Source organism: Sinohyriopsis cumingii, chromosome 10 (assembly GCF_028554795.1).
Source record: "Sinohyriopsis cumingii isolate HCF-2022 chromosome 10, ASM2855479v2, whole genome shotgun sequence".
Classification (NCBI taxonomy): Eukaryota; Metazoa; Mollusca; class Bivalvia; order Unionida; family Unionidae; genus Sinohyriopsis; species Sinohyriopsis cumingii.
The window spans coordinates 74,735,453-74,760,519 of NC_142970.1; the positions used below are offsets into that span (position 1 = coordinate 74,735,453).

The 25,067-nt window shown below is 35.6% G+C and overlaps 1 protein-coding gene across 5 annotated transcripts in view; it reads left to right on the plus strand.

The window, feature by feature from the left end:
* The window catches only part of LOC149790399 (voltage-dependent L-type calcium channel subunit beta-2-like), a 109,294-nt gene that overhangs the window by 28,098 nt on the left and 56,129 nt on the right, over positions 1 to 25,067 (plus strand). For 4 of the 5 annotated variants that reach the window (XM_089972452.1, XM_089972451.1, XM_089972450.1 and 1 more), the window contains exon 3: positions 24,573 to 24,692. In XM_089972452.1, the coding sequence (XP_089828578.1) occupies positions 24,573 to 24,692 (120 nt within the window). Of the gene's footprint in view, positions 1 to 17,262; positions 17,440 to 24,572; positions 24,693 to 25,067 lie in introns of all 5 variants that reach the window. The other variant, XM_089972454.1, reaches the window with a different exon arrangement.

The following is a 25,067-nucleotide window of genomic DNA, read 5'->3' on the forward strand; positions in this document are numbered from 1 at the left end:
GAAGACACGATGTGAAACACATTAACTTCCTGTATCGATATACAAAACACAATACATATTGACTGCCTCTATTAAGATACAGAAGACATGACGTGAAACATATTAACTTCTTGTATCAATATACAAAACACAATACATATTGAATGCTAAACACACAATATGATGCATAATGACAGCTTCTGTAGAGATACTAAACACAGTATGATCCATATTGACTGCCTTTGTCAAGATACAGAAAAAAAATATGATACATATTGACTGCCTGTCAAGATACAGAACAAAGTATGATACATATTGTCTGCCTCTGTCAAGATATAGAACATAGTGTAATACATATTGACTGCCTCTGTCAAGATACAGAACAAAGTAGGATACATATTGACTGCCTCTGTCAAGATACAGAACAAAGTAGGATACATATAGACTGTGTCAAGATACAGAAAATAGTGTGATACATATTGACTGCTTCTGTCAAGAAACAGAACAAAGTATAATACATATTGACTGCCTCTGTCAAGATACAGAACACAGTATGATACATATTGACTGCCTTCTTCGATCTATACAAAATATACATATTGACTGCCTTCTTCGATCTATACAAAATATACATATCAACTGCCTCTGTCAAGATACAGAACACAGTGTGTTACATATTGACTGCCTAGATCAAGATACAGAATACAGTATGATACAAATTGACTGCCTTTTAAAGATACAAAATATGATAGATACCGGTATTGACTGCATGTGTCAATATACAGAACACAAGGATTTATCAATTATGATTTTAAAGTTGGTTTGGAGTCAGAATGTGTTATTAATACTTTATTTTAGAATTGTCTCCTGTAGAAGTATATACTTGTTAGGTTTTATGACACATCAGCACAAATCTGTCTGTAATAAGTGGTCATTTTCTATACTTATGATGAAACGTACGTATAGATCTATGTACCAAAAATAATTTATGTTGTAGGGTTTAACGCCATTTTTCAGCACACGATAGGCTATACATGGCGGCTGGTATTAATGGTGGAGGAAGAACCCAGGAAATCCCCGGAAAGAACCACCGACCCTCGAGAAGCTACTGACAAGCTTCTCACATACCCACATTGGCCGAATCCAAGACTCGAAACCCAAGCATACAGAGGTGAGATGGCAGTGATCCATAACAGATAACGCTTTAGACCACTCAGCCACTCGGGGCCCCTAAAATAATTTATACATTGATGCCACAGTGAATCATCTCACTCCTACACAGGTGTTTCTGTTCCATTTTAGTGACCCACTTTGCATGATTTTACTGTGTGTTGTATGTATTTATTTGCTAGTGAAGAATTGGAGTTAATGCTTTAATGTAGGGTGAAAAAATATTATCATTGCCCCATGCAAATATGACATCCACACTATAGGTCAGGTGTAGGCAACATATGGCAGATATGTCAACAGCGGCACATCAGACTTATTGGAAAGGCTATTGATACGAATTATAGTTTTGTATTGTATGTACTAAAGATGATAATTAAATTAAAAGGAATAATATCACTTGGCACGCAACACTTAACAGTTGAGTGGACCTCAAGATCTCCTTATAGGTTGTCGATATCTGCTGTAGGGTGTCAAAATAATTCCTACACATTTTGCATTTTTTCCTGCCCTTCATGTTTCATTTTGTGAACTTGGTCCTTTTACCTGTCATGTGCATTATGTAGATGGGAATTTGACTGAAATTGTTGGTAAATCTAAACTGGTACACAGCCTGATGCCAGCTTATTCATATTTAGCATAGTAATTAATGGTAACCATTCAATCACATTGCAATCAAATGTCTTATTGAGAGATGATATGCAACCATGTTGATAATTTCTTCATGGAATATTGCCCCTATTAGTAACGATGCTGTCCAGTTAATATTGTCTAAAGAGGCTTCCATCATTTCACATTAGGCCACAGGAACTGAATATAATAATAATAATAATAATAATAATAATAATAATAATAATAATAATATTTTAAAAAATAATAATAAAGACTTTATTTAAAGAGGGTAACACAATTAGCTAATGGAACTAATCTTCCTTGAGCCCCTCACACAAAGGAACATATTTATATACAGTTGACATACAGATGTACATGCATGCACATAACATCATGCATATGCAACAATATGTATTTAAATTATTTCCTTCCCTTCCCCACACGTACACTATTCATATGAAGTCACAGAGGCAATATCCATACAGTATTAAAGAACTTTAGTCAAATAACGTGTGGTAATGAGTCAGCAGTACACACATCTAGAATTGCTGTGACCATAGTAAGTATGTTCCCATGGTCAACAGTTTTATCTCTTACTCTCTGGGGACATGGACCATGCAGCAAAGTAGTGGTACTTTTATCATGATGATTCAGGAAGTAATTTGATGTACATATCGTTAGCTATTTGCTTTGTAAAACCGATTTAAACTCATTAAGTAACAGAACACATCAGCAATGAGAATAAACCAAAGAATGCTGGCGTGCACAAAAATAAAGAACCTTGTGTAAAAATTCAATTCATAGTAAATATCTGAAACATTTTGACTTGTGTACATTAGACCTGATCCTGAATTCAACTACAGACTTAGTATCTCATTCTACCTTGAACATATGACTGCTCTGGTAGTTAGAGCATCCACCTCTAATTCGGGAAGTCATACAAACCCTGGCCAAGTCATACCAAAGACTTGTAAAAATGATACTAGCAGCTGCCTTGCTAGGCACTCAGCATTAAGAGGTTAGCCATTGGACTGGTTGGCCTGGTGCCAGGATAATGGGACTGGGTGGGACATGATGCTACTTGTCTGTGGCATGATGCCCCAGTGCACTGCCACACTGCAGACATGCAGACATGACTGAAAATGTTTTAAAACTACGTTAAAAATCCAAATCACACACACCCACCCCTGAACACGATTACATACATCATCTTCTGCATCTTTGTGTTGTCTCAAAATATGTGTTATACTTCAAAACTGACTGTGTACATGGGCACCAAATATGGAAATGGTTAAAGAACTTCTGCGCAGAGATTTTACAAAAAATGGTTGTTGGAGAGCGATTGATTGATAAAATCATGGATGACAACTCAGCTGTTGAGAGTGAAGGTAGTGATATTGAAGTTGATAATTATGAAGATAGTAATGATTTAAATGATGGATTAGACTTGAAGGCAGACTGTCTTTAACACATTACCTCCCAGTAAAACCAACAAAATGGGGCATAGATCCATGGAATATGGCAGTCATTTAACTTTATACACACACACACACACACACACACACACACAATGCTGTTGAGCATTTCTGCACACCCAAAGTTTCCATCACTAATACTGAAGCAAAACTCATACTGAATTTGACCAAGTAATCAAAATAAAATACTGCATTGCTTACCATTTGAAAAGAGGTAATTGTCACAAGAATATTATGTTCAAAATAATATTAATTTTGGACACACCGGATACCACCCCAGTGTTTTTGTGACTCGCAGTATGTCAGCCTATTCTGTGCATAGCTTTGAAAAGATGTAATGTTTATTAATTGGGCTGTGGAAATGAAATACATTACTTTGGACTGTTTCTAACAGCATTTTGGTCGAGTAATTAGGTCAAGTTTATAGCTGGTTCAAATAAATTAGGATTGCTGACTTTGTTGATATATTTCCACATTTAAAAATAGACCATAATATTAATATTGGGATGAAACTATAACCACTCTGCATGTTATTTAATTGCATTTCATGTGTAAAACTTTTGATTGTAAGAGTAATTACCATTTTCAGAGCATGGTGATTCAATGGTTAGCATGTCAGACCTATGACCGAAAGGGTCTTGGTTAAAAAAATCTACATGCCAGACCCTCGACTTAAAGGGGGTGGGTTCAAAAACTACATGTACCATTAAGTCAGCCAGGATTGGCTACCATGGATATCAAACCAAAGCAAACTATTTTCAAAAAGAAGGATTTTCACTGTGATAAAAAGAAATACGAAGAGCAACATTTTGAATAGTCCTTTTGGATCATTTTTATAATCTTATCTGGCAGACATATTGACAAATGATCTTTTAATTGTTTAATGTGTTTTTTTCTTCTGTTCTAGCATCACTAATGTATATCACTGAGCCGTATAGTTTGTGACAGTGTGTATTATTGATCAGGTTTGTTAACTGTGGATGTGAATTTTCCACAGCCAGCATTGAAGAGTGAAATCTAGAAGCAGCCATCTTAGGACATTATTAACATTTTCAAACCACTGGGATACAGTTTAAGTCTTAGTCAATATTTTAGTGCAAAATTGCAAACCATATTGGTGGGGGGGGGATTGAATAATTCAATCATCTGGGATTATAAGAATGAAAATCGAAGGATTTTTTTTAATGCCGTCTGCTTCTCATGTGATTAGTGAAATGAATTTGCAACATTATATCATGTTGCAGAAACATGATGGAGGCATTTTAGACATATGGACGTGATGGATATGACATACGTATATTATTCCATATGGGCAGGCCTAAAGAACTTGCATCCAAAATAATGTATGATCTTCATATAGGCAAGATGGGACGTCTGCGGAAAATTCTCTCAGGGCACAGTGATATAGATTCACTGGTAATTAGTTATTTATGTGCTTATCTTGGGTATCATGTTTTTTATTCCTCTTTCATCTCATTATAGTTGTAAAACAATTCATCATTGTCATAGTATAGCATAGTCAATGTACTGGCTCTTGGTCAGTTTTATTCATTGGTCATTGTAGGTCATCACACATTTTGCCTATGGATGCGGTCATTTAATTCACTTGTGTCTTTTGATGGTTGCCAACAAACGCTGTTTTGAACCAGCAAAATTCGTATTTCACAAATCACATGACTGACAATACTTCTCAGACACAGTACAAAATAAAGGTCTTTAAAAAGCTGTGGGGAATGAAATCTGCAGTTTTCCATGTGGCCAAGGGCAGTTTAAATGTTGTCTATTCAGCCATATCTGGACCATTGTAATATAATTTGGGGTAATACCTCTAATTCAGACCTAACAACACTTTTAAGACTCCAACAGAGGGCTTGCCATTTAATTCTAGATCAATGTATAGACAATTTCCAGGATGCAATGAATAATATAAAGATTTTAACAATACATTAAAGAATATTTCTTCAAGAGGCCAAATTTGTGTATAAAGTATCCAGAAAAGCCATTCCTGTCTATCTAAGCAATATCTTTCACCAAAGAGATGCTGTTGTTGTTGTTGTTGTAGGGTTTAATGCCATTTTCCAGCACACGATAGGCTATACATGGCGGCCAGTATTAATGGTGGAGGAAGAACCCGGGAAATCCCCTGAAAGAACCACCAACCGTCGAGAAGCTACTGGCAAGCTTTTTCTCACATACCCACATTGGCAGAATCCGAGACTTGAACCTACGCAGACAGGGGTGAGATGGCAGTGATCCACAACAGAGAGCGCTTTAGACCACTCTGCCACTCGGGGCCCCAAAGAGATGCTGATGGTACTCCAAATTGAAGGTCCATAAGAAGTAAAAACTACATTATACCAAGGCCAAGGAAGAAATTGTGTAAAAAAAAAAGGTTTTCAATATACTGGTCCAATGGTACTGAACAACATTCCCAGTGACATAAGGCAGTCTCCTACCATTTCTTCTTTTTATAATCAATGTCTCAAAGGGATGAAATCTTTAGAAAATTGAACAGTTCTAGAACAATAAATACTGCCTGCTTTTTTGTAATTTTGCATCATTTTCACAGTTGAATTTTTCTATGCAGGATGATATTTTATATATGTTAATGTGTTCACAGAAATCTGTGCATAAGTTCCAGGCTTGATTTTTGATTTTTAAAATAACTTAATTATTTAGTGTCAAGCCAGATTCTTCACATCATGTTGTATATACCGTATGTATTGTACATAAAAGATACAAGGCCTCTGTAACTGAGTTACCTTCTCTAAATAAAGTCTTTGTTATTATTATTATTATTATTATTATTATCATTATGTCTCACAGTGAAAATAAGCATCAAGATGGCATGTGCTTTTACAACAATTTCATGTACAGTGATCATTTTAGTCCTTGTAATTAGACATCGTAAACCAGTCAAGTGTTTAAAAATAACTTCTTTGTTCATTTACTAAAGCTCATGTATATAACTACATTTTTCTGTTGAATTTGATGTTCCGCACAACAGCTCAGCAACTCGGACCTGTTCACACATTTACAGTAATGGCATGGTCAAGCATATTCCATTCATATAGCATGCTCCAAGGTCCACTAATATCAGAACAAGAGGTCCAGTTTTCAGGAATACGTAACTACTTGGCAGCCACATTAATGCTTTTCTTCAAATTAAAGTCATATTGCTTTAATCAGACATTAACTTACTCTGATGTCTTTTTTTCTAATAAATTCAAACCCTGACAGTTCTGAATGAAATGAAGCAATCTAAACACTTTGTGCAATATTATATTTTCATTTGTTTCATTACGAAAACGTGCTTCATACTTGAAGGTTTCCATATGATGCTGATCTCAACTTTTAAATCCTGAATATACTGTTAGTACTATGGTACGCATTTAAAAAATAAGGCCTTAGAAAGTACAAATATAAAAACCCAAGGTACACATTTAAAAAACAAGGCCTTGGAAAGTACAAATATAAAACCCCAAGGTACACATCTAAAAAATAAGGCCTTAGAAAGTACAAATATAAAACCCCAAAGTGCACATTTAAAAAACAAGGCTTTGGAAAGTACAAATATAAAACCCCAAGGAGCACATTTAAAAAACAAGGCCTTAGAAAGTACAAATATAAAACCCCAAGGTACACATTTAAAAAATAAGGCCTTGGAAAGTACAAATATAAACACCCAAGGTGCACATTTTAAAAAAAGGGCCTTAGAAAGTACAAATATAAAACCCCAAGGTACACATTTAGAAAACAAGGCCTTAGAAAGTACAAATATAAACACTCAAGGTACACATTTAAAAAACAAGGCCTTAGAAAGTACAAATATAAAACCCCAAGGTCCACATTTAAAAATCAAGGTCTTAGAAAGTACAAATATAAAACCCCAAGGTACACATGTAAAAAACAAGGTCTTAGAAAGTACAAATATAAACACCCAAGGTGCACATTTAAAAACTAAGGCCTTGGAAAGTACAAATATAAAACCCCAAGATCCACATTTTAAAAACAAGGTCTTAGAAAGTACAAATATAAAACCCCAAGGTACACATTTAAAAAACAAGGTCTTAGAAAGTACAAATATAAACACCCAAGGTGCACATTTAAAAACTAAGGCCTTGGAATGTACAGATATAAACCCGAAGGTACACATTTAAAAGACAAGGCCTTAGAAACCCAAGGTATTGGAAAGTGCATGTAAAAACCTGAGGTATTGGAAAGTACACAGATATAAAAGCATATTATTATCAAATGCTTGGGAAAATTTTGTGTTCCATTTAAAGGTAAACGAAATCAGATACTCATAATGTTATAAATGGCACATTTGATCAATATAAACTATATAAGTTCACATTCCAGACATTCCATCATGTTTTAAATGCCATTAATTAATCGTGCAACTATGTGATGAAATTGAACCATATATTAACTAAGGCACTTTGAACTAGTCTCCGGTCACTAAATCATTTTGATGCTTTCAGTAAGCATAGTCTCATAGTGAAAGTTTGTGATTTTGAGGTGTTCACAAAATACCTGATAAAATTTTAAAAATGCAATTCCAAACCAGGGAGTAAATTACACTGTTTATTAAATTCTTATATGGAGCTCTAAAGAGAGCATAGCAGTGACACTGCAACCTTCTTTATTACTTTTGCGTGTAAACATTTTTGATCCTTGAAGAAATCAATTGTAGAAACTTCTCATTATCTCTTCTGTATCAATTCTCTGATTATATTCCAATACATGAAAATAATTACTCATTTTGTAGACCATTCAAGTGCAGTGACTGTTCTGTTCATATACATACAGATGTTTGCAAATTTTGTTGGGCCACTCATCAACCACTCAGTTTATATGTTCCTGTCTGCAGTGTATTTATACTATGATAATTGGTCACCAATCACTTGATACACCAGTCAATGCAAATTATTGAACATTTTTATACACTGCTAGTAGTCAATGACTGTTCATATATTCTTGTAAATAAAATTTGCACATTTTGATACCCATACCTTTTATATTCATGTGGGCTTACAGTAATTCACATGTCCATCCATCTGTCCTTCATGCATTTCATCCATCTTTCTTTCTGTTCATCCATCCATTGTGCATTAGGGGTGCTCACCAGTTAATATGTACTTCTGAAAGAGTGACATATGTAAGGTGAAGTAGTTCTCATTTAAAACATGTACAGTGGAGAGAATGTTGGCATACCTCTATGCTACATTAATGTAATGTGGATGATATTTCTTTGGATATTGTACTTTTGGAAATTTTACATGATTTAAGCACACTGCTAACTAAATTGACTGCTCCCTTGTGTTAAAAAATCAGCCTGAATTAGTCTAAAGTACACTATACACAGCAGCTATTAAAATAGGGAAAATGAATTTTGCCAGACTAGACAATACCAGCTTCTGAAAGTGCAATGAATGAATTACCAGATATATAAAATGTAAAAAAAAGTATCAGCTCTTTTTTATACAATTTACCTCTGAAGTTCAGGAAGTGAAAATGACCAAGTAGAGCTAGCACTTTTTTGAAAGGCGCACATCTGAAGTAAGGCCAAGCTGTATACTCTATAACCCATCAATCATACACCAAAATAAAGGGAATTAAAGGTTCTTTGAATTATACCTAAGATATACAAGGTCTTTTTTAAATAGCCAGAATAACCAGTGAGGAAAGCCGGGGAAATTCTTTTTCTTTAAAATCCTAACCCTATGCAAAATATGAAACTGTAGAGCACCACCTTAGCACAACTATGTCCAGAGTTTTTAATGGATTAAAAATTTTTGTTTGGTGTTATGCTGCAACTAGTTCACAGTTTCTCATGGACTGCCATCAAACTTTTTAAATATTATGGTTGGAACCTGAATATGCACATGCCAGCAGATTACTTTGGTCCATCATTTTTTGTTGGTGTAATTCATTATATGTTATTTCTTTGTATGATGCAAACACGTTAGAAGGGCCCAAAGTGGCCAAGTGGTCTAAAGCATTCTCCATTACGGATCACTGCCATATCACCTCTGACTGTTTGGGTTCGAGTCTTGGATTCGGCTAATGTGGGTATGTGAGAAAGCTTGCCAGTAACTTTTCGTGTGTCGGTGGTTCTTTACAAGGTTTTCACGGGTTCTTCCTCCACCATTTATACTGGCTGCCATGTATATGGGCTATTGTGTGCTGAAAAATGGCGTTAAACCCTACAACAACAGCAAACTCATTAGCACAAACTAGTAATGCAGATTTCCATGAAACTTGGTATATATTAAGGTCATGAGATGTGTTTACAAATAACTTTACTCTGGCTACTTGTGTTGACATGAAACTTAAATATTATGGTCATCACATGAAGAAGCCCATGTTGACAAGTCACTTTACTCCTGCAATATTTAATGGTCGTATCAGCACATGGTTTTCACAAAACGATAATGTGTGATGCCAGGTTGGACTTAATGAAAATAGTCCCAAAGTGATATCCAATATATTCACCACAGCAGCTGGTTTGAAATCTTGTTATTGTTGAAGAATATCAAGGATGGTTTCAACTGTCGACAGTTCAGAGGAAGAATTTGTGTGATCTTGAATTCCAGAAAGTTTTTGGAGCCAGTAGAACATCAGTCCTTTGAGGAAGTCTTGTTTTTCATAATTATATTTTGAAACATATATGACAAGTCATGATGTCCTGTAGTGGCCTAAGTTATTTAGTAGACCTGATTTCAAAGCATGTATTTAGCCCTAACTTCTGCTTGATAAAGTGCTTGAAAAGCAGAAAGTTTAGTCAAGCTCAGCAAGTAAATTTACTTTATTCCTCTCCCTCTGCTTCTTCCACCACCCAACCCATCCCCACCCACCCCATCCCTCTTTTCCTTTTGCACCTAACAATGACATGCCTCAGTCATTGTTTAAAAAGACTTTCCTGTCAGGTGCCCTTGAGCAAGACACATTACACTCATTGTCAAACAAAATTAACCATGTAGCCTTTTGGCTAAACACCTTGAAACAGGCTTATCCCGACTAAACCCAAATGTTCTGTTTCCGTAATGCGTAGCACTAAATGTAATGTTCTGTAAGAAATCAACTACAGATGGGTCCCTCACTGTGGTATTCATAGCAGTAAATGTAATTCTCTGTACAAAATCAACTACAGATAGGTCCCTCATTGTGGTATTCATAGCAGTAAATGTAATTCTCTGTACAAAATCAACTACAGATAGGTCCCTCATTGTGGTATTCATAGCAGTAAATGTAATTCTCTGTAAAAATATCAAATACAGATAGGTCCCTCTTTGTGGTATTCATGTTGTATGTTGAATCCAGTCCCAAATATTGATCTGAAAATTGCATTGGTAGACATGTCCTGTACGTGGAGAGGTGTTGATTAAAGCAATTACAACTACAGGATCAAAACTGAATCTGATATATTATCTTTCAGTGCAGAAGTGAGCTGTCTTGATTTGCATTTTATGTCTGCAGATTTGTGCATTTTTTGTCTTGTAGAGGATTGGGATGAATTTATGGAGGAAACATGGCTAGGAAATCATTCAATAGAACCAGGCAGACAGGAAATTTTCAACGAGGGCTATCACATAGAGTGTGCATGTTAATTCAGGAAAATGGATCTAGCAAATTAAGTACAATAGCTGTGTAATGGATTGTTAATTATATTGATTTGGTGTTGAGTATATTTGCTGCTTTTAAAGTCTATTCAGGTGGATTGTAGTCTTTGGCGAGGCACTGTTTTTATGTTTGGATATGGATAGTTGGTGAATTTTGTCACTGGACACTAGAGCAAGTATGCAAATTTTGGTATTTGAAGTGAAGTGCCTTACCAGGGGCATACCCTGGTAGCTGACCTGAGCTGATCAGATGGTAGGATTCAAACCCACGCCCTTTTGATCATCAATCTGGCATGCTAACCACTGAGCCATGGCAGCTCTGAATTCTAATTATACCAAAACAACTCTTCTGAGTTGTTGCTTTATAATGGTAGAATCAGTCATTTGTGGAGACCTTTTTTCTTTAAGGAAGCATGTATATCATAAATCCATATTGCCATGGAGATGGTGTTGTAATACATATTGTGATTAAGAAGTCCATCTCATCATATGTAACATTGTGCCAAGTTCATTTGATAACCTGTCATGTGCATATATCAACGCTGTTGATTACTATCTTTGCACTTTTTCCTGATATTGTGAAGAACACGTATAGTGTATTTCATTGTCAAAATTAGCTGTTGGTGCTAGAATTTTTCCAATAATTGCAAAATTGTGTCTTGAAAAATACTGAATTGGTTATCTGATGTACTAAAAGCCAACTGCAATTGTGAATTTGATTCAGCTCTAATCAGTAGCTCTGATCAGTAGCTTTAGTCAGTAGCTCTACTCGGTAGCTCTGATCACTAGCTCTAATCAGTAGCTCTAATCAGTAGCTTTAATCAGTAGCTCTGATCAGTAGCTCTAATCAGTAGCTTTAATCAGTAGCTCTAATCAGTAGCTCTAATCTTTAGCTATTCATGACCTGTATTTTCTTGCCCATTTCACCTTTTTCAGTCAAAGTCTTCTTTAGAAACTAACAGTTAGGTTTATTGCTAAATGTTGAATTTTTCTGTGATTGCTTGTAAATAAATTTGGTCCCATTTTATATTTTATGGAACCTTAAAACTACAGTATGCTAGTGGACATCTGTGAGTGTGTGTGTGTGTGGGGGGTGTTTTGGACTTTAAACAAAGTAACAATTGTTCAGTCATATCACTACAATGTCTGCAGTGTGACAGTTTATTGTGATGTTTTGCATTGGGGCATCATGCCAGAGACATGTAGCATGATTGGACATAGTGAATTCAAAGTATAGATCTACTGACTAAAGAGCAAGTTGTGAAAATATTATTTTAACTCTACTGGTCATGGGCCATAAAAGCTTACAGAATGGCCTGTTTTCCATCTGTCTGTCTGCTAGCACCAATTTATTATCACAACTCCTCTTTAATTACTTGGAGGATTTCCATGAAACTGTCCCATGTCTAGTTGGTCTGATAAGAAAATAGTGCTGCTGGCACATCCAGTATGGCCACCACAGTGGCCATATTGAAAACCTTGTCAATACTCCAAAATCAGTGGAAAATATCAATATGGGATTTTTGCTAAAGAAGTCTTATGATGTCTGGTTGGTCTTAAATGAAAATGGTGCCAGTCTGACATCTAAAATGGCCACAATAGCAGGCATCCTGAAAATCTTGTTATCATAACTCCTGAATGGATAGTCATATCAAAGTTGGGATCTTACTTGATGACTTCTTACGGTGTCTAGTTGGTCCTAAATGAAAAGATTGGCTTTATGAAGTCCAATAAGGCAAGAATGGCAGTAACTTCAGAACACTTCTTATTTCTATTTTCATACATGGATGGGAATATCAATATGATTTTTTCACTAAATGATTTCTTATAATATCTGGTTCATTCTAAATGGAATTACCAATGTGACATCCATTGTGGCTGCAATCATTCTAAATGGAATTACCAATGTGACATCCATTGTGGCTGCAATCTTTCAGATCTTGTTACAACTCTACCAGAACAGACAACCATATTGATACAAGGTTTTCCTAGAAAACTTGTTATGATGTCCAGTTGGTCTTCAATGAAGATGATGCTGATCTGACATCATATATGGCCACCACACACAAACCAGCTTGAAAATCTTTTATAGCTAGATTATTTCTCTGGACATTAGAAATGGTGACACCCCTTCTGATTGGGTGGTTATATCAAGATGAGGTTTCATTAGAGGACTTACTAGTGTTGCTCGTCTGATGTTAAATATGGCTATAATTGCAGCCATTTTGGAAATCTTTTTATGGCTTTTCTGGAGGAATGGATGGTTTTGTCAGTGTGGAGTTTTCACTAAAATACTTATGGTGTCTAGCTGGTCCTAAATAAAAATAATGCCAATTTGACATCTAGTAAAGCGACTCTGATGGCAAACTTAAAAATCTTGTTATGACAACTCGACCTGAGCAAAAAGACATCTTGACATGGGAGTTTTCACCAGAAGACTTTTTATGATATCAAGTTGGTCTTAAACGAAACTAGTGCAGATTTGACATCCAGTATGGTTGCCACAGCAGTCATCTTAAAAATCATGGTGGACTTCCAACATGTGCACCATGGCAATGAAATGTTGCCAATATGACATCCATTATGTCCACCACAGCAGCTTTGTCTTAAATGAAAATGGCACAGATGTGACATTCAACATATTCACCACAGCAGCTGATCTGAGATCTTGTTATCGATGAAGAATGTCAGAGCTGGCTTCAATGAAGAAATTGTCTTATCATGATTTCCAGAAAATTCTGTTTGCTTGGTAGAGTGGCAGTCACTTCAAGGGACTCTTGTTTCTGGTTTTGTGTTTTACAGCACATAACACAAACAAGTTGTATAATGCTGAGGCAATTGGAGTATTAAGTGCTTTACTCAGAGACATACCATTATAAACACCCAGGCTGATTTAGAGTCTGGCATATAAATTTATATAGTTCCTATAACTTTTTTTGTTTTGTCTTTGTGAATGGTGAGACTTGGATATTTTTTTATGTTGGACGCATTGACATCAGTATTATGTTAATGTGTAACTGGTTTATTCTTATCATTGTGAATGGTGAGACTTGGGTATTTTGAGATGGAGGAAGCATTGGTATGATCAAGCGTTAAAGGTTTTTGCAAGGGCATATTTTGAGCACTAGTTTCTGTATTCAGCTGATATTTGGATATATTATTACAGTTATTACTGGGGCCCCGAATTGGCCGAATTTTCTAAAGCACTCACCATTACGGATCACTGCCATCTCACCTCTGTCTGTGTGCATGTCACCTGTCTGCGTGGGTTCGAGTCTTGGGCTCGGCCAATGTGGGTACATGAGAAATCTTGCCAATAGCTACTTTTTCTGATATTTTCCCAGTTTCTTCCTTCATCATTTATATTGGCCACCATTTATAGCCTATCCTGTGCTGAAGAATGGAGTTAAACCTTATAAGAACAACAAGAGTTATTGCAATATTCTAAGGTTTGTGTGCAAATTACTAGGATGTCATTTGTCTCACATATAGCATCATCAGGTGATCGATAAGAGATATACAGCTGAACTCTTGCTAGGACAAGATGCATTTAGGTGCTAAAATTAATTACTTAAGACCAATGGCTTGAAAGGTAGCCATAACTGCCACACTTATTTTGTTGCAGATAATGAATCACTGACTGATGACAGATGACTGCCCTACTGATTTTACACATTTGCTGTCAAAGCTTAGAAGTTACTTATATAACAGGAATTTGACGTCTCTGAAAACATTAATCATATGAGAAATATACATGGCCAAACTAGTGTTTGCACCTGAGACCTCCCTGATTCAGACTGGGCATTTTTCCACTTGATTATCTGAGCTAATATCCTGAGCCAGTTATTGTGAAATCCATCTACATTTGTTTTTCATAGATGTTGTCCCTTGTCTGCATTAACTCAGTTCATATCCCCATATACTGGAATACATGATGACATAATTTTACTACCACTTAATGAAGTGGAATCCATGACCATAACACACCTTATAATGTGACTATGTTATAGTGAAGGGCTTTGAAACAAGACCATGTGATAATGAATGTCCTTATAACAAGAACATGTTATATTGAAGGGCCTTATAATTAGACCATGTTTGAGTGAATGGTCTTGAAACAAGACCATGTTACAATCAATTGCCTTGTAGCAAGACCCTATTGCAGTGAAGGGCCTTTGAACAAGACCTTGTTATAATGGATGGCCTTGTAACAAGAACATGTTATAATGAAGGGCCTTATAATTAGACCATGTTTGAGTGAATGGTCTTGAAACAAGACCATGCTATAATCATCTTGTAGCAAGACCCTGTTGCAGTGAAGGGCCTTTGAACAAGACGTTATAATGGATGGCCTTATAACAAGACAGTGTTTTAGTGAAGGGCCTGATAACAAAACCATGTTGTAATGAAGGGCCTTATAACAAGACCATGCTATAATCATCTTGTAGCAAGACCCTGTTGCAGTGAAGGGCCTTTGAACAAGACCTTGTTATAATGGATGGCCTTATAACAAGACAGTGTTTTAGTGAAGGGCCTGATAACAAAACCATGTTATGTTGAATGACTTTGTTACAAAATCGTGTTATGGTGAAGGACATTATAACAAAATCATTTTACAATGAATGGGCTTGTAGTAATGGAGTTTTGTACATCTTGATCATTATTTATGATATACAGACTGTTGTCAAAAGAATTTAACTTTAGAAAAACAGCTTTGTCATTTGATTGTTTAAGAAATATTTAGCAGATTTGAAATGGAAAAATTTACATAACTGCTTCATGTATGCAGTGAAAGGCCTAAATAATGAAACAAAAGGACATATCTACATGGGGGGGGGCTTGTTGAGAATATACAAATAACATCAATATTTTTTATTGGACAAGTTATATGTAATATTAATCTGATCATAATAAAGTTACCACATACTTTTTATTGGACAAATTATATGTGATGTTACTTCAATAACAGTCACATTACCAAACAGTTTCAAATAAGTTGGAAATGCAGCAACCAGCAACCAGCATTTCCAGCTGTGTTGTCAAGTCTTTCAGTCTGTTTTCATGTTGGTCTTGTTAATCAGAGGCAGTTATTTCTTATGTTGACCCTCCTGTTATAATTATTTGACAGTAGCAAGACCTCTGAAATATTGGTTTTCCATTTATATTTTTTAACAGTTTTTGTTGTTTTCCCCATTTCCCAATTTATGTACATGTACACCCTTGTTTTAAGGCACCTCATTATAATCTGGTCACCTTTATAAGATGTGTGTGGTCAGGATCCCATTTCATTATCTAATAGTAATATAATAATATATACGTAATACCTCAGTATAAGCCTTTCCCCATTATAAGGTTGGCGTGGTCATTGATCCAATTTCATTATTTAATAATAATATAGTAATATTATAGACAAAATAACTATAAGATGGCCCCCTTTACAAGGCTGGTATAGTTGTGGATAACATTGTATTATTTAATAATAATATAGTGATATTAGGTATAAATTACCTCAATATAAGGCAGTGTAATGAGCCAGTTTTTTAAAACATCTGATCAGGTTTTTGTACACAGGGGACAAAACTCTAAATATTACTTTTCATGGAATTTTGTGCCTGGTCACAGACAGTATACCTCACTTGACAACATTGGAAAAAAGTTCTCTTGTGGGTTGGTATTTAGTACATGACATGATGTATTGTGATGTCACATACAGTGGGTATTAGGTACACTGGGGCATCAAGCCACAGACATGCAGCATCATGTCCCACCCATCACATTATCCTGACACTAGGCTAACCAGTCCAAACACTTACCTCTTAATGCTGAGCACCAAGCAAGGTAGCTGTTTGTACCATTTTTACAAATCTTTGGTATGACTTGGCTGGTGTTTTAACCTGCAACCTCCTACATCCAAGGCAGATGCTCTATCCACTATGCCAAGTTATGTAGATGGCTTGCATCCGAGTCAAAAAGGTACATCTTACTTTTTTGGCAATATGTCAAAGGTCAAGGCCACCAAGACTGGAAGAAGAAAAATAGTGTCTACAGAATAACTGGAGTTCAATCAAGATACTTAAATTCACACATCACTTTTGTGAAATTTCAAACCTTAGCAGTGGTTTCAACTCTTGCTGTGTTCCTTGGGATTACAGTATCATTGTAATTATGCTTTTCTTACAGATCTGTTATCATTAGCAAGTCAAAGATTGTTTTGCAAGTCAGATGGTTAAAAGTCAAATGGTTATTTTGCAAGTCAAATGGTTAACACAAGGAAAACATATTTCTTGTTCTTTTTGGGATATATAAGTTACCAAGAGACTGTTAGATCTTTCTTCTTGCAGTCAGAATAAGTTAGTTTCATTTTCCCTCTCTAGTCTAATACATTATTTTCCATATTGAAAAAGAAGACTTGACGCAAGATACTGATTCCAAATGGACACATTCAGCAAGCTTGATATATGAACCAGTCAGAGACTTAGCTACCAGCAAGATTGTTACTCTGGACATTAGGAATGGTGACATTCTTTGTCTCTGGTGCTGTCAGTGATGAAAAAAAACTTTTGGAGAGCACCTTGTCAGGGGTAAGTTAAGTGATTTTCAAATTGTTCTTGACCTCATGCTGTATCAACTTTGCCGCTATAAATTCATGGACCAGTCCAAGGATCTTTGCCTTGCATGAGTTAGCTGTCTAAGACATGGGTTGAATTTTCCAGCAGTGACAATGATTACCTAAGTTGAGATTTTGTGTTCGAATTTGGAAATCAGGTTCTTGAAAGTCATTTGTACATGATGTAGTTGGAAGGTGATATGTATACTGCAATACCTTGGTTATAGTTTAGATAATTTCCTACTGTGTGGATGGGTGGAGGATTTGAGTCCACATGTTTTCTTTATTTAAGCCTTTTTAAAAAATGGAGTTCAGAAGAACTACTCCTATTGGGTCTTGTAGTTCTGCATGGCCACATATAACAAGCACATGGGTCTTGGGGTATTTTTGTAGCGTAAATAAGCATGTGAATGTGTACATTAAAGAGAAAGTCAGAATGAGATGTTGTTTTTTATGACAATTACTCAGTGTCCGTTTCAGAATGCTTATTGGTTCTGAATCAGTTTTGATTAAACCTTTTTCTTTTGTATCTTTTGTATCTTCAGTCTTTTTAGTTCACTTGGCCAAAGGTCAAGAGGTCATGTGAGCTTAAGGCATGGTCCTGCATCTGTCAGTCCACTTCAGCTTGTTAGAATGGTTGAGCCAGTTTGGATAAAATTTGGTTGGGATGTTTTGATACAAGCTCTCAAAACTTTTGCAGCATCCATGTGAATTCCATAGGAAGCAAATGGAAGGCTTTTTTCTGGATCAATTGGTCCGTTTTTAATCAGAATTGGTACAAATGGTTTTTACGACAATGCTTTGTTACAGTTTTGCCAGTGGTGGCTCTCCTGGCAGTGGTGTGACTTATATAGCAACCATTTGGGAAGCCAATTTTAAACTTTTCTAGAACAGCTGTGTCAATTTTGATTAAACATGGTAGGAATGGTTGTTGGGAAATGTTGTATGAAAATGGATGGCAGACCTATCAGTGCTGTGGCTTTCATGTCAGCCATGTAGAACACCAACCTTCAGCTTCTTCAAAACAGCTGAGCCAGTTTTTATTGGACTTGGTAAGATTGTTTGTTAAGATAAATATTATAAATATTTTGTTGGGATTGATTTCCTTAGTTGCTTAGCAGTGGTGACGCTTCCTTAGCAGCTTGGTGCGAAAACCTATTCTTGACTTATTTTCTAGAATGAAAATTTTGAGAAAGTTTTTTGAAATCTTTCACTGGACATGCCTTATTTAAATTGTTGTATGGGTGGCATCACTAGCAATGATTTTCTTTTTTTTTATAATAGTATGAAAAACCTACTTAAAATTTACAGAATGGCTGGGTCAGTTTTTAACAAAGTTTACAGCACTATGCCTTTATGTATGCTCTGCCAGAATTATGTTGCGGTTGGCTACCCTAGCAATGGTGTGACTTTCATAGCAGTCAGGTGGAAAACCCGTTTTAGATTTCTTCTTTAAAATAGTTGAGTAAATCTGGATCTGAGTGTTTAGGAATGTTTAATAGGACATGCTGTATTAAATAATAGTTGAGTAAATCTGGATCTGAGTGTTTAGGAATGTTTAATAGGACATGCTGTATTAAATAATAGTTGAGTAAATCTGGATCTGAGTGTTTAGGAATGTTTAATAGGACATGCTGTATTAAATAATAGTTGAGTAAATCTGGATCTGAGTGTTTAGGAATGTTTAATAGGACATGCTGTATTAAATAATAGTTGAGTAAATCTGGATCTGAGTTTTTAGGAATGTTTAATAGGACATGCTGTATTAAATAATAGTTGAGTAAATCTGGATCTGAGTGTTTAGGAATGTTTAATGGGACATGCTGTATTAAAACTGGCCATGAGATGGCTTCCCTGGCAGAGGTGCGCTATCCATAACTTGCTACTATACTGAAATCCTGTTTTTAATTTCTCCATAATGACCGAGCCATTTTTTGATCAGATTTGGTAGGATTGTGGCATAGGTTGAATATTTTGCAGGTTGGTTCCACTATCAAATTGTGTACTTTTTCATGGAAACCAAGCAGAAAAATTACTTTCAACTTCATCGCTGGAATAGCCGAGTCAGTTTCAGCTAAACTTGATGGAACAATTTGTATGTCATGTTCTGCTTGATTTGATTCCAGGGTGGCTCCCATAGCAACTTGCTGGAAAACTGATTCTCACTTCTCCCAGTTTTGATCAAATTTGATGGATTGGTTTGACAGGACATTTTGAACCTGAATTATATTTTGGATGTTTTCCCTAAAAATATTGTGCTTTTCGTAGCAGCTAGTTGAAAATACATATTAGTTCCTTCACAATGGCTGAGCCATTACCAGAATTTATGTAGATTTTGCAGTCCTTAGCGATGGTGTGGCTTCTATAGCAACCTGGTAAAAAATTTTCTGCTTCTTTAGCATTGCTGGACCAGTTTTATTAAACATGGTAGGAATGTTAGGATATGATGTGCCTGCATTGTGTTTGTAGTGGCCTCCATGGCATTTGTGTGGCTTCTGTAGCAACCAGGTGTAAAATGTGCTGAAGATACTTATTGCCAATCAAGTATGGTTTCGCTTACAAATACATGTATATTTAAATCTTCATAGAATGATGTTGTCCCCAAAAACTTCCTGACCATATCAGATAAAATTTGATAGGCGAATTCCAAGCATGAAAACCCTTTTTATGTTCATATGAAAGATGCCAGTACAATATCTAGCATAGCTTATGTCAGATACCACCAAAATTAACTAAAATATTGGAAAATGATCCTGACATTGGTGTCTCTGAACCCTCTTAACTTGCCTTATTACTCAACATTTGCCTTTTAGATTAACATGAAGCAGATAAATGATATCATGCTCACTTGTGTCTCTTGCTTGTAATACATTTTGAATCTGGAGGAATAAATATCAAGATTCTATGGTAATTGTTTTGTGATGCTTTTTAGTGTGGATAATTGCATTGAAAAATGAGTACATACAAATTCTATTAAAATATAAGTGCACACACTTATTATGTAGATTTTACTCTTTAAAAGTGGATATAATTTTTCGTGTATATTTGTCTTTCTGAATTAGCACAAATTTTACAGTCCTGATGCATTATAAAGTCTCTTAAAGAAAAAAAAGAAAAAACGTAAGTGCACACTCTTGTTGTGTAGACATTAAAGTAGTGAATAGAATGTTTAGATGCAGCCATTTTGCTGGATTAACACAAATTTGACATTGCTAGTGAAAATTGTGTGTGAGTTAACAATAGTTGGAACTTTTTGGAAGACGATGTTTTATCACCTGTGATGAATATCAGTCATCATCATCAAGTTTTAGTTTGAATTACTCCAAACAGTTACATAACTGATAACAGTCAGGCACCCCCTGCTAACACACTGATAACAATTACATAACTCTGATAACAGTCAGGCACCCCCTGCTAACACACTGATAACAATTGCATAGCTCTGATAACAGTCAGACACCCCCTGCTAACACACTGATAACAATTACATAACTCTGATAACAGACACCCTCAGCTAACACACTGATAACAATTACATAACTCTGATAACAGTCAGACAACCCCTGCTAACACACTGAAAACAATTACATAACTCTCATAAGTCAGACACCCCCTGCTAACACACTGGTAAGGATTTGGCAAATCAGTTTTGAAATTAAACTATCCATACAAATGGCTGATGCAGTCATGTGATAACTTACAATTAACTGCCTCACCATAATGAAATTCTGTAGAACACAGAATTTAAGCCCAAATGTAAAGAAGTTTGATTTTCCAGTGTAACTTCCTCTGAGAAATATATTAGATGATCACCAAACGTTTAAAATTTTATTACTGCAGGCCTAGAGATATGTGCTAATTGTCACTCTTCCAGCAGGTCAAATGACTATGATGTTACTCTAGTTTCATTTTGTTATGGAAGGGTGTTTGTCTTTAGATATTTGTATGCATTTCTTTTATTTGTTCTATTTAGGACTTTGCTTCAGGTAACCATTATTGTGCTGACATGCTTTTAAATGCCAATATATACATACAGTATACATGCGCTTTTGTGAACTGGGTGTCTTGATTTGCTCATGTTGATTAATCCCATGAAGCACGTTAGAAAAATTGTTCAAAAACTCTTGATAGAAAATAAAATTTGGCGAGCATATTTGTGTCCATACAGAGATGGCCCAATTTGATTTTCAGGTCATGAAAGCAATTTGTCATTTGATGAAAAAACACTGAATATTTTGCACTTTTGATTTTTTTCATGAAAATCATGTTAACTGAAACAAACCACTTGAGGTAGACAAATTCAGTAAGAATGTCATTATAGATATGTAGATGATCTTATTAGATTTTCATCCCATTGTAGCAAGGTTTATAGTTTCGAAAAATTTTAAATCTTTTGAACTCTGACTTTTTTGGTCTCAGGCGGGTACATACATGTTTCATAAACACTAATCAATTTTTTTTCTATTAAAATAATGCACTTTTTCTTATCTACCACTTGTTTTGACAACCAGATTTTTCAAGCTATATATTAATATTTTGACAAATTTAATAGATATTAAAAGAATTATTGTTTAATTTTGGTAGTCTTTAGTTGAATTTTGTTTGCTTAGGATTACCCCCCCCCCCCATCTTAGCATGGAAAGTGTTTTTGCCCCACAAGATATGATAAAGTGAAAAGCCTGCTGTCATCCAAGCAGGTACAGTATATACATTATTGTCCATAAGCTGTGATGTAGATAGTTGTCTGCTGTCATCCAAGCAGATACATACGATATGATACACAAGTTGTGATGCAGTTGTCTGCTGTCATCCAAGCAGGTATATAAGGAGCCCCGAGTGGCCGAATGGTCTAAAACGCTGTCCATTATGGATCACTGCCATCTCACCTCTGTCTATGTTGGTTCGAGTCTCGGATTCAGCCAATGTGGGTATGTGAGTAAGTTTGCCAGTAGCTTCTCGTGGGTCGGTGGTTCTTTCTGGGGTTTTCCCGGGTTCTTCCCCCACCATTAATACTGGCTGCCATGTATAGCCTATTGTGTGCTGAAAAATAGCTTTAAACCCTACAACTACAACAACAACCAAGCAGGTTTATACAATATGAAACATAAACAGTGATAAAGATAGTTTTCTGATGTCATCCAAGTAGGTATATACGATATGATACACAAGTTGTGATAAAGATAGTTGTCTTCCTGTCATCCAAGTAGGTATATACGATATGATACATAAGCAGGGATACAGATAGTTGTCTGCTGTCATCCAAGTACATGTAGGTATATACGATATGATACATAAGCAGGGATACAGATAGTTGTCTGCTGTCATCCAAGTAGGTATATACGATATGATACATAAGCAGGGATACAGATAGTTGTCTGATGTCGTCCAAGTACATGTAGGTATATACGATATGATACATAAGCAGGGATAGAGATAGTTGTCTGCTGTCATCCAAGAGGGTATATATGGTATTCTACCAAGAAGCCATTGTTACAGCTTGTCATTTAAAACAAAATGCTCCAATTTCATGATTGATTGTAATAAATGTATGGGAATACTACAGCAAAATTATTAACTTAACACACTGACCCAGATTCACGCAAGCTTTTTATCTGGTCTTTAGGCTCTGTTTGCTGCCTAATGTAAAAAATCAATTACATTTTTAATATAATATAAACTTGTGCATAAAAATAACCCTGTTGTATTTTGCAAACTTATCATATTTTGCTTATGTATACGGTTTTCTACCACTGGGGAGTAATAATTTCCTCCAGAATTTTCTCCACAAAGGGTAGAATTCCCAGATGAGGAAATTGTAGAAAAACATTCTGAAAACCAAACTCCACAATGATTGATATGAAGTGTATAATGTTGGAAAAGTGAATATTTATTGCAGAAATTAATAAATCCATGACACAAGTGCATGCAACAATGATACATGTTTGAATTCTTGAATAAACAAGATAGAGGCAACTCTGTATGTGACCTTTTTATTATATCTGAATCCACTTTTAGTTGTGGTAGGGGCCATTGGGCCCCACATTTTGCCATGTGCAGTATGACAAAACACTTGTAATAACTAGATAATCATAGAATCTTTTCACTGCCTCGTTGGATAATGCAAGTTAGTAAGTGCTTGATTGTGGAGGAAGATAATAAGATTGAATTTTGCTAATGAGTTTCATTATGTTCACAGCAACAGACTGTGTGTGATTTTACATGCACTTTTTTAAAATTTTGTTAGAGGAGGATTGAAGAGGATTCATTAAATTTAGGAGGGATTTGCACAATGGCATGCCCTGGAGAAGAAACAAAACGACAATGGTTTTGTTTTTAGCTCATCTTGAAAATCTTATCACTACTGTTCTAGAATGAATTGACATATAAGAATGAGGTTTTCAAAGAAATACTTTTTATGATGTCTTGCTGATCGTAATGAAAATGGTGCCAGTCTGACTTGCAGTATGGTACCCATGATGCCCATCATGAAAATGTTACTGCTGGTTCTCCTAGACTGTTATCAACATTAGACTTTAATAAGAAGACTTCTCATGGTCTTTAGTTGATCCTAAATTGAAATGATGCAAATCTGATATATAATATCCAGCCATCTTTAAAATCTTATTATTGTTACTCTTCCAAAAACAAAAAGTCGCGTCAGAATGAGGTTTCTCCTAGAAGACTTCTTATGACACCTTGTTGGGGCAAAATTAAAATGGTACCAAACTGACATCCGATTTCTCCACAACAGCTGTTTATTTTTGAAAACTGTCCTGACACTGGAATATTGGAGATGGTTTCAACAAACTCGGCAGCTAAAAGGAAGAAGTGCTATCTTAAATTCTTGTCAGTCCCTTTGAGGGACTCTTTGTTCTCATGAAGTTTGCAGAAGTTCACATTCAGTTTGTTAAATTGCCATGAACAGTCATTTAATTAAAAATACTCCACTAATTGTGGATCCACAAAAATAAATCACTACAAGCTTATTTTATTATTGGGGGAACCTTAAAATTTAGTAGTAATTAAAGAAAGTTGGTTTCTGTTATATAGCTGTAGGATTTAAGAATACCAGTCCAGATTCATTTGGGATATTTCTGTCTTTTTCAGGGCTCCCAGGATTCCAACTATAGTCAGCCCTCCTCTGACCAGCTGTCCTTGGATGAAGAAGGGGATGCTTTGCGGAGGGAAACAGCCAAACAGGCTGTCACTCAGCTTGAAAAAGCCAGGGTACATTGAATTCTCATAATTGGACCACTCCAAATTAATTTGTTACTCTTTAAGAACCCAGTTTGTAAAATATGCAAGATGAGAATAGAATCACTTTGGAGCTCTATAGGTCATGGTCTAGGAGTGCTTTTGGGATTGTCTGTTATCCTTCAACCATCATTCCATTAGCACAATTGTTTTTACTATTAACCTTCTTAAACTACTTTGAGGATTGCCATGAAATTCCATGGTTTAGTTGATGATAAAGGAAAATGGTGCTGCTTGCACATCCAATATGGCTGCCACAGTTGCCATCTTGAAAATCTTTACATTGCTACTCCTGAATGGATCATATCAGCATTGGGTTTTCACTGTAAGATTTCTTATGTGATTGGT